Source organism: Fulmarus glacialis, unplaced genomic scaffold (genome assembly GCF_000690835.1).
Source record: "Fulmarus glacialis isolate BGI_N327 unplaced genomic scaffold, ASM69083v1 scaffold10252, whole genome shotgun sequence".
NCBI classification, from domain to species: Eukaryota; Metazoa; Chordata; class Aves; order Procellariiformes; family Procellariidae; genus Fulmarus; species Fulmarus glacialis.
In genome coordinates, this window is record NW_009195908.1 from 1 (window position 1) to 10,328 (window position 10,328).

Genomic DNA, 10,328 nt, shown 5'->3' on the forward strand with positions numbered 1-10,328 from the left:
GACCCCCTCCTCCTCGCAGCCACACCAACGCCCTGCTCCGAACTGAGGCGGAAATGTTTGAGAAATGGTACCATAAGATGGAGCCGTGTGGCCCGTCGCTCCAGCTGCTGTCGGAGACGCACGATGGCCCACCGGAGCTGACACAGGTACTGCTCCGGAGCCAGGGCAGCAGCTGCGTGGCTGCAGGTACTGGGTTTTCAGGTCTGGCTGCCGCCTTACTGCATAGAGCCATGACCCTTCCTCCCTTTGCAGCCCCTCTGACCTCCCGATCTCAGTGCTCATCTGACAGGAGGTCAGCAGGCAAGCTCCTCGGTTTGAAACGTGATGAAGAAAGTTCCCCAACAGCCCCCTGCACTTGGGCTTCACAGTGATGGGCCCTTAACCTAGACACATGCTTGCAAAAAGGTGCTGCTGGTCTTGTAGGTGTAAGAGTTCAGGCTGCCTTGCTGTTCTTGCACTCAGTGTAAAGGCCAGGCTGCCTTCTCATTTCTCCTCCTCCAGCTGATGCTGTCTCTTCCCTGTGTGACAGCACTGTGTCCTCCTGAACAGCGAGTGCCAGGGAGATCTGGCATGAGGTAACCCCCACACAGCATAATTTGCAGTAGAAGTTAAACAAATAGGGAGGCTGGTGCCAAGAAAGCAGGAGACTTGCCCAAGGCTGTGCCAGGTCTGTGATGGAACGCTCTGCTCCTCTCCTCCCTCCTGGGGAAGTTCAAGTGGGCTCAGACCTGCGTGCATCCATACTTGGGTACCTCTGCTGAGCGCGTGTTGCTCTCTTCCTTCTTGCTGGAGCCGTGAACAGGCTTTTGGAGCAGATTTTTACCTCCTGCCCCGAACGTCGCCTTTTCACCAGAGACACAGTAAACTCTAAACCCTTTGTGGTGGAGCTCCTTTCAGCCAGCATCCTACACTGGGTTTTAGCGCCTGCCTGAGTCCAAAGTAGCTGCTTTCTGGTTAGTTCCCAGACGGAGCCCTTAGAAACTTGTGGCCTTTGGCCACATGGGCACTTGCCCTCTGCAAAGCAGTGCCTGCTTCGCTGTGTCCCCACAGCACTGGGAATTGCTCCCGAGTGGTGTTCGTTCTTCCAAGAGCATACTCCAGCCTGCCTGTGCTGCCGTAAGCTCAGTTCCTCAGGGTGTCTGACCCAGGCAGTGGTAGGAGACCCCATCTGTCCTACACAACAATTAGCATCTTCACTACAAACAGGTGTTTTACCTGCCCACATGAAGCTGTCACATTGCTTTAACCTCTAGCCCTGGATTTGCCTGTTGAATTGAACTGAAAGTGCTTGCATAGGAGGGTTTTGTGGTTGTATGACAGGACAGATGGGGTCAGCCCTGAATTACCTCTGCTCTGCAGGGGCCTCCTTGTCTTTGCTGTAAGCTGGAATCCTGCTAACGTGACTGTTGAGATTATTTTCTTTTTGAATACAGGAAAGTGCAGCAACAGTTGGCCAGTGCTGGCTTTCTAATGGCATCTGCGTTGTTCCTTGGTTGTTGCAGACACGTGGCAGGTACAAATCCAAGTTGCATGGTGCAACGGACTATTTTGTAGGACTGACAGTGGAGCAGAAATGTGAGCTGGCTGAGCGGGAGCTGACTGAGATGAAGGATGAGATTCAGAGGATAAAGGAGGACTCGGAGCAGACCTTGCAGAACCTCGAGGTATGGCTTTCCAAGGTGTCAAACAGTTTTGTTACTTCTTACACCTCTTTCAACATGCCATCCCTGGCAGTTGAGACAGACTTGCTTGGTGAGGGCTGTTCATAGCAGAGCATTGCTGTGAGTGGTCCTGAGTTGAGAGTGGGAGCCAGAACTGTCCTCTCACTCACGCCTTTCTTGAAGGCAAGTACACCAACAGAGGTCAGAGGTGCCCAGTCTCTAAAGATGAATCTTATTATGGCAGGAACTAATAACAATAATACAGGCGAGGGGAAGATTTTTAGGTAGAGAAGCTCAGATCTGCTGTGTGAGATGAAGAAGTCAACGCTCGAAAGGAAAATCTTCTTTTTGTCAGCTTCTTGAAGGTGTGCCCTTTGTGCCAGACATATTTTTCATTCTAGCAGCTCTCAGAAGCTTCCTGTTTTGGCTGGGCTCCCTGCAGTCCTCTCCAGGGTCTGCTTTTCCGCTGTCTCTGGGATTTCTTCAGAGCACGCTCCAAGTCTCCGAGACTGCATTCCTGCTGCAGGGTCCTTGTGGCTGCATGACCATCTCTGCCTGCTCTGTGCTGGCTGCCAACACCTCCTCCTAGCCAAGATGCTCAGGAGTTTTTGGGGAAGGAGAGACTTCTGCATTCAGTTCAGACCACTGATGCTGCCTGCAGTGTCCAGGAGAGGTGAAGCAGGCAGCCCGTCTCTCTTGTGTGGCCACAGGGCATATGCAGTAAACAAAGGGTGGTAATTTTTTGACTTGTGTTGGCTTAGTCAGACTGGCAATGTTTGTAAGTCAGGATGGAGTGACAGATGTTGAAGCTCAGGCACGTGAGAGATTTTTTTTCTTGTTCTTTTTGAGTCAGTGAAGTAGCAGGGCTGTGTGAGCCTGTACCATGTGCCCCGAGCTGCACAGGATGAAACTCAGTGCTCCCACAGGAGAAATGCTAGTAACACCAGCAGAGAGCATGCCTGGTCCTTTCCAGTGTCCTCTGTTCCCAAAGCTGTTTGAATAAGGGAAGTTAGCACCTCCTGACTGTTACGTGATTTTATTTCTACAGGCAGTCATAGAAGAAGCAGATGTTTGGTGGACTGATGTTAAGAAAGCCATCAGTGACTTTGAGAAAGACATCATCAGCACCATCTCCAGCCAGAAAGGGAGTATCATAGCTTCTGAGAAGCTGCTGAGATACATGGAGGAGAAGAACCGCCAGAGGGTCAGTGCATCATGGCAAATTTTGAGGCTGGTCTGTCATCTGACAAGTATGTTGGTTAGGGAAAATCCTAGTTCCCATACGCCTGTGTGGCCTACATCACGTTTTCAGACTGTCTTAGCAAGTGTTTTTGGACAGCCCTTGTCACATTCGTCAGTCGGTGACTAGCCCAGGTGCTCATCAGGCTGCTGAGCTGCAACACGGTTGTGAGCACAGATGATGCAGGGCCCTTAGCAGAGCCTGGGAAAGTGCATGGCCATGCCCCCACATTTGGGACAGGGGGATGCTGACCCGCGTTTCTCACTGGGCTCCTTTCTAAGCCAGCAGTGAATGCTGCAGTGCCCCCACATTTGGGACAGGGTGATGCTGACCCGCGTTTCTCACTGGACTCCTTTCTAAGCCAGCAGTGAATGCTGCAGTGCAGATGAGATGAATGGAAACCGCACCATAAGGAGTGGGGTCTGGGTGCTTTTTCTCCTCCCAGGCTCTGCTGTTCCACTATAATCTGCTGTCTTTCTTTAGGATCTGCTGAGAGAGAAGTTGCGCTTAAAAAATTATTTGCTCAAGGATTACAAGAAGAAGCTGCAGCAACAGCTCAGGCAGGTGCGTACAGCAGTTGAGGAGAAGCAGGGACTAGATGGCTCCTTGAAGAACGAAAGGAGTATAGCCCAGTGCAGATGCAGGGCCTGCTCTGTGTAGAGATGCATGGCCCTCCTTCTCCTCCCCTTTCTCCTTTGCTTCTGGCCTTGCTGCCTTTGTCAAAGAGCATTGTCATCTGCCCAAGTTCAGGCCTGGCACATGTCTGCGTGCATGGGATGAGACCAGAATTCTCACAGAGTGGAAGCTGGCAGATCTCTTTGTGCCCTGGAAAAGATGTCTGGTGGATCAGAGCAGTTCCCTGGGGACTGGCTGCTGCTAACATGGCAGGAGCCTCGCCAGAGGGGACCTGTCTGCACTGCTTGGACCGTCTAAGCTAGGACACAGAGCACAGGCTCAGTAGCACGCTGTGTCTTGCATTTCTCCCCGAGCCCCAGGTTTGCAGCCAGGCTGAAGACCCTGTTCTTTAGGTCTGCTTTCCCCACAGAGCAAAGCTGTCTCACTTGGGATGCAGCTTTGGTCAGCAACCTACAGCTCTGCTTCCTTGGGGTTTGCAGAAGGAGCAGATGGGAGAGACACTCCGTGAGGTCCGTTTGCAGCAGCTGCAAGTTAGAAATGCCCAGTACCAGGAGAAGATTGATGAGAAGAACCAGGAGCTGCTGCAGCTAAAACTGACCTCAGGGAAGACTGTCCAAGTCCTCAACTTCTATAAAGTGAGTGAACCTCCGAGCACCTCCATTTTGCCTTTCTTCTGTTTCTGAGGCTCACGCACGAGCTCTTGCATCCTTCCCTTTCTCAGTCAGAGGATGCCGAACACCTCTCTGCCTTCCCACTGACTTAGCAGTTCAGTTGGGAGTTTTGCCTGACACACCAAGAGCAGCAATGCCCTCATTCATGTTTGGCTGCAGCCTGATGATGGGGTTCATGCTTTGCAGCATGGTTATTTTACACCCCCGGGGAAAATTGCAGTAGGAAAGAGCTTTGGTGCTGACTTGCACAGGAAAATACATTTTTTACATAACCTGTGACATTTGAAAAAATGTCATGAGCTGCAGCCATCCCTCTGAGTCTCTGCTCTTATCAGTGAAAAGTGCTTCTCAGCTGGGTCTATTTGCTTCTCTCCGATCAGCCATTCTGTCTGGGTTAGTCCTAAACCCTGGCTGCTGTGCTGCAGTGTGACACAGAGGGCATAACGAAGCAGTAGCTGCGTGACCAGGGCATGATGCAGTGCCTTCTGCAGGGGATGAGCAGTGCCGCAGAGCTCCCTTGGGAGCAGAGCTCCCACACCGCCAGCTGAGACCAACCTGGAGGAATAGAGGGGTGGCTTTGCAGGTGGCTGGGAGCTGCCACTGCGCCCGCTGATGCTGTTCTGCTCTCATGTTCCAGAGGAAGCTGCAGGATGCCCTGGTAACATCCACATCTCTGATGAAAGACATCTCCCAGAGCAAGGAGCTGCTGGGGAAAATTGAAAGAGAAGCTGCTCTGGTGGAAGAGGTAAGAGAGCGATTTGGGAGGCCCTGAGACTTCACTTGGGAGGACTCTTTTGAGGTACTTTTTGTGGCATATTGGATACCGATGCCCATTCGAGGCCCAGCAATGAGCTGGATACCTGTGTGCCTTTCTGGGGCTAAGCAAGACCCAGGGCTCCTGCCGGCGCCAGTGAGCATGGGCAGGTTTGCAGAACAGGTCATGTTGTGAATTTTGGCCCTGGCTCCACAGGGACCTGCCACTGGTTTCTTGAAATTCTGTTTCCATGAACTTTTCATCAGCAGTGTCCTCCCCAGGGAGAAGTGGCACTGCTGTCATACCCATCTGGGGTGTGTCCCCCCCCACCGGCAGGGATACCACAGCTTCTGGAAGCGGGTTCAAGGGGCTCCCTAGCAGTACTGCCTGGCAGGGGTGGAGGCACTGGGGGCTGCATCCCACTGCTCCCCCACAGTGCCGGGGGTTTAATTTATCCTGCCTGCCTGCTTCCCTGGAGGACTGGCCACGAGCTGGCAGAGGGACATTTCCTGGGACCTCCTTGCCCTCTGTCCCTATTCCTCCAGCAGCAACGAGCTGAAGCTGAGAGTGTGAATTGGCAGCTGCGGAAGCAGCTTTCAGACTACTGCGTCCCCCCTGTGCTGAGTTACGTGCAGAAGAAGATGGCTGTTACTGACCTCGAAAACAGCCTCAAGGCTTGGGAGAGGAAGGTGGCAGTTGCCGAGGTGAGCGAGACCGGGCTGGGTGTGCGGGAGCCTGGGCGTGTGCCAGCCGGGTGCTGGGTCCTGGTGGAGCCGCATCTGTGCCTGCCCACCTGCAGCCACCCTGGGGACCAGAATGCTCACTCCTGACCCGCCAGGAAGCCATGTGAGAGTTCTCGCACGGTGGTTTCACTGGTGCCTGGCAGAGCCGGAGGCTCTTCCTGTTTACGGAGCAGTGATCACTCCCTACCCCGAGGACCGGGGTAGAATTTTAATGACTGAGCTCAGAGGGGAAGCCAAGGCAAAGACACAGCTTGTAATTTGACAGGAAGCACCATCGGGCTGTTGCTATACTGAAACTTGTTGTGTGTGTAAGGAGAAGGGGACGTATGGCAGTCCGATATGTTTCTGGCTCTGCATATGTAGCCTGCACCAGCCTTTTCCAGCACCCTTGATGGCTCCTCAGTGTTTGTAGTCCTTTTTGATGATCTCGGACATTTCTTACTCACTTGTATCTTGACTCTTCCCTGATAAGGGAAGGCTAGCCAAGATCCAAACATGAGTTCATGGCAAAGTTGCAAGAATATCTTTGACTCTCCTCCTGACCCAACTCCTGCAGCCTGGGAGGAGATGGAGAGATAACACAGAGGAGCATAGTCAAAGCCTGGAGGTAGCAGGACATGTCTGTATCCCTGCCCCATGCAGGATGTCTGTGTGCACAGCAGTGTGGGGAGAGAAGTGGCTGGGTTGGATGGGACGGATAGCGTGGTCCTGTACCTTGACACCCTGTTCGTCCTCGAGTGGAGATGGGCTTATCTGTGGTTGGGACGGGGAAGGCTCTGGGCTTGCACCTGTCCAGCACTTAGCCCCCCAGCACCCCAGTCCGCAATGGACAGGGCTTATGTGGTCCAGCCTTTCTCAGAGGTCAGAACTGTGTGGATTTGGGCTTGACCCATCAGTGCCAGTGCTGTAAGTTCAGAAATATGGGTCTGGCTGTGGCTGTCCCAGAGCTGCAGGGCAGCCTGCCTGCAGGCCTGTCTTTGCACAAGGAAATCCCTTCTCACCCAGCTGCTCCCCTTGACCGGGAGACCCAGGCTCTGGCTTGCATGCTGTCTATGCAGCAGTGCCCAGAGTCCTGCCAGCCTCTGGGAGCTGGAGAGCTTAAAGAAGGAACCTTTTAGTTGTCCCAGTTGACCCTGGGATAAGAGTGAGGCTATAAACCTGTTTTCTTTGCCGGCCCCTCTGTGGCAGGGCATGTCCAACACCCCCGCTGCCATGCAAGGGGCTGTAGGTTTCTATACAGTGCTGTTGTCAGGGGTCTCCAGGCTTCCTGTGGCATTCAGGGGAGAAACCAAAGCTGGTGTAGACCTCCAGGAGCTATCCTCAGCATGCCACAGCGAGCACTGATCTCAGGTGGGAGCAAGGGGGGATGAAGGGGCAAGCAATACAGCAGGTCAAGCCAGGCTAGATTCCAGCCTTGCAGTTTTCTCCACAACATATCACTGCTGTCTGAACATATTAAGGCCTTCTCCTTTCTCCTCTTGCAGATGTCCTTGCAAAGCTACCGCAGAGCATGGAACCAAGTCAAGATGTCTGGTAACCAGCACTAGGCTTGTTGGATGCTGCAAGGCAGGCAGTGGAAGCTGCAGAAGGAGCCAACTCTGTGGAGAAGTTTGCTGTCAAGTGGGTAAATGTAGCACCCTGCAAGCTGCCGTGAGATGAAACCACTTCTGCATGAAATGATAAAGAAACCCATGGCTCTGTTGTGAGGCCATCTCTTTGGTCTGTCCCAGCTCTGCTGCCTGGCCCCTCCACAGGCTCTGCTAGGTCAGCCAGCTCTGCTCTGGGTGCTCCCCCCTCCCTCCATCACCACAAGCAGTTATTCTCTGGTGATCAAATCTGACGTGTTCACAGGAACTGTCCTTTCTCTCTGGGCAAGCCCGGGTGAATCACTTAATGCAGGAGGAACCAGAGGGGATTCCCTGGGAGGTGTGGGAGTTCAACATGTCCGAGCATGCACTGACAATAGAAGAGAGCAGAGCAGTGTGAGCATATAGGGCAAATCATTGGCATACGTGAACCAAGCAGGCTTTCTGACCACAAAAGGATACTTTATCTACCTAAAGAAACAAAACAGCAAGAAGGGAGCAGCTACCCCTTTCCCAAGCACCAGGGGCAAGTGTAAGTGTCCCTTGGAGATTGGAAACATTTTCCCACTGCAGGAGTTATAAATCATCTTAGATGGCCCAGCCTTAGATGAGTTCAGGTCTGTCTTTCTCTTCCTGGGGTTGAAACCAACTTCTGAAATATCCTCACTGCTGGTCTGGAAGCCTCTTCCCTGTCTTTGGGTGGAGCCTGCAGATTAGCTCGCGCCCTGACTAGCGTGGAGGTCCTATCCTCTCGGTGGTGGCCAAGATCCAGTCACTGTAGTAGGACACTGGAGTGTACTGGAACGGTCCGTAACATCTCATGCTGCCCGCACTGAGAATGCCTTTCAGGACCCATTTCTCAGTCCCTCTAATCTGGCACATGACGGGGTTGCCGGCATCGCCCTTTTGAGAGACAAAAAAGCCAGGGTTGTGTCTCAGCAGTATCCCTCCTGCCATCACTCTCAGTGGCTCTGGACTCCACCAGGGTGAGAGGAGGGCAGATCACAGCAGTTCAGTCCTTTATCATCACTGGCAGCAAAGCACCACTGATGCAGGGGGCTGGCTGCCTTTGGGCTGATGATGTCCCTGTGTGCCCCAGATGAAGTGACCGGCATCGCTCCCTGTGGCTGCCCATGCGCCCATCAGCCCAGCCTCATGCCTGATCCTTTGGAATGTACCACAAGGAACCCCTCTCGGTTTTGCCTCCCGAGCATCTTTGATCCTGGCCACATCAAAGGCCCTTGGAGGCCCCGGCAGTAGGAGAGGTCCAGGGACCAGGAGCAGCACCCGCAGGCCTGCAGGGAGACCGTCACCCTGCAGCTAATGCAGAGATGGGTGTCACACATTCAGTCTCCCACGCCTGCTATTTGCAAGCTGTGCGGAAGGAATCTTTTCCTGTAAGGACTGAGCAGGAGGAGCCCAACAAGTGTTTTGGCTGCTCTCCCAGCCTGGAGTCAGAGACGAGCAGAACACGGAGGAGGCAGTTTGGCTAAATGTCTGCCTGGTCTGGGTTGGCGCTCTGTGTCCCTTACCAAACAGCCTGCCACTTTGTCAGCGTCCCTGTGGCTGCAGCATGCGGTTGCAGCGATCCTTTTCAGCGGGCAGGGATCCACGTCCACCACAGAGAGAACCCTCAGGAAGTCGCTGCAGCACTTTCCCCTGCCTGGTCGAGGGACCACTGCGAGCCTGTGGCTCTGGGCAGTCCCTGGCCTTCAAAAAACAGTTATGGGTGACCAGTGGGTGCTTTTTCCTCCCAGGACAAGCCCTGTTCCCCTTCCTCCCATCGGGGCTGTTGGCAGGAGGGAGTGGGAAGACGGCTCTCTGCCCTGCCGGAGGGAGCTCTTTGCTGCAGGAGCTGGGGGTTACCTGCAGTGGGATGGATCCAGCCTGAGACCCAGCAGTTCACGAGGTCTGAGGCAGAGAGGCTCCCATGGGGGAAGCAGATGGGCTGAAGAACGCTGCTGAACTCCAGTGGGGCGGCTGTACTGAGCAGAGCGACATTGTTGTAGAGCGTCACCTCATCAAAATCCTTGTGGGGGATGACAGAGCTCATCGAATACTGGGGCTGGTCCTCCCATCACCTCTTCATGGCGCTCAGCCCAACCAAGGCCAGCACCTGCTGCCTGCGGGGGGTGGACGGAGGGGACTGGGTGCAAGGAAAAGCCTGGGGCAAACTCTGCCTGCCCCCGCTTTGACTGAAGGATGCTCGCCCAGCTGCTGGGCAGCGACAAGACCCTCCTGAGCACTGGGAGGTGGTGTTATTCCCTGCTGATTCCCAAGGAATTCCTGGGGTGACGCAGGGTCCCTCACAGAGCACAGACCTGTTCCACAGGCTGGATGCGGCGCTGAGAATCCAGTGCTGGTTCAGGATGGAGCCAAAGGCCAGGAGGTTGCGCTGTGTGTCCTGCAGTGCCACCACCCACAGCAACTGGTCTGTGGCCACAAACTCCTGCCCTGATCTCCAGGGGAACGGGCTGGCCTGGATCCCACAGGCTGCAGGGAAACAGGGAGCACGTCGCTGGGTGCACCTGGCCCTATGCTCTCCCGACGCCCTCCTCTTGACCCTTGCTGCTATCCCGAGCTTTGACCTTGCCTGGGACAGATGCCAGCATCACCCAGGCTCGCTCACCCACAGCGCCGAGCTTGTGGCATGGCGTGCGGTGCATGAGGGTCAGATCACACCACCTCTCTCACCTGATGCTGGGGTGGCACAGAGACACAGCAGCATGAGGCTTCGCATTGCCCCAGCCGGACAAAGAGCTGGGGCTGGGGAGCCAGGACCCCCCTTCTCTGCCTGCCTGCAGTGAGACGGGGAGTCAGTGTGGTGGGCGCCAGCTGGCAGCCAGCCCCGAGGGGCTTGGCGTGCCCATGCTGAGCGCGCCGGGCCAGTTCCTCGCCCTGGTACGTGGGCGCTGCATGTCCCAAGCACCCTGGCAGTGGGCAGGGACACAGGGAAACCCAATGGGCCCACCCCCAGCTCCCCAGCTCCCACCCACTCTCCACAGGCCTCATCCTGCCGCTCTCTGACTGCTCCATC

The 10,328-nt window shown here is 54.8% G+C and overlaps 2 protein-coding genes across 2 annotated transcripts; one reads left to right on the plus strand and one right to left on the minus strand.

The window, feature by feature from the left end:
* The first annotated feature begins 23 nt into the window (after positions 1 to 23).
* Positions 24 to 7,252, plus strand: CCDC113 (coiled-coil domain containing 113). The gene is made up of 8 exons (XM_009588255.1): positions 24 to 146; positions 1,503 to 1,664; positions 2,710 to 2,865; positions 3,385 to 3,465; positions 4,017 to 4,172; positions 4,846 to 4,953; positions 5,511 to 5,666; positions 7,190 to 7,252. Exons 1-8 carry the CDS (start codon positions 54 to 56, stop codon positions 7,250 to 7,252), a joined length of 975 nt encoding a protein of 324 aa, XP_009586550.1. The 5' UTR covers positions 24 to 53.
* Positions 7,253 to 8,020: 768 nt separating this feature from the next.
* Positions 8,021 to 9,784, minus strand: PRSS54 (protease, serine, 54; the record flags this gene model as incomplete). Its single annotated transcript, XM_009588256.1, has 5 exons — positions 8,021 to 8,194; positions 8,495 to 8,586; positions 9,158 to 9,350; positions 9,384 to 9,414; positions 9,613 to 9,784. Coding segments are annotated over 5 exons (662 nt in total), but the record flags the coding sequence as incomplete, so codon positions are not given.
* Between the last annotated feature and the right edge of the window lie 544 nt (positions 9,785 to 10,328).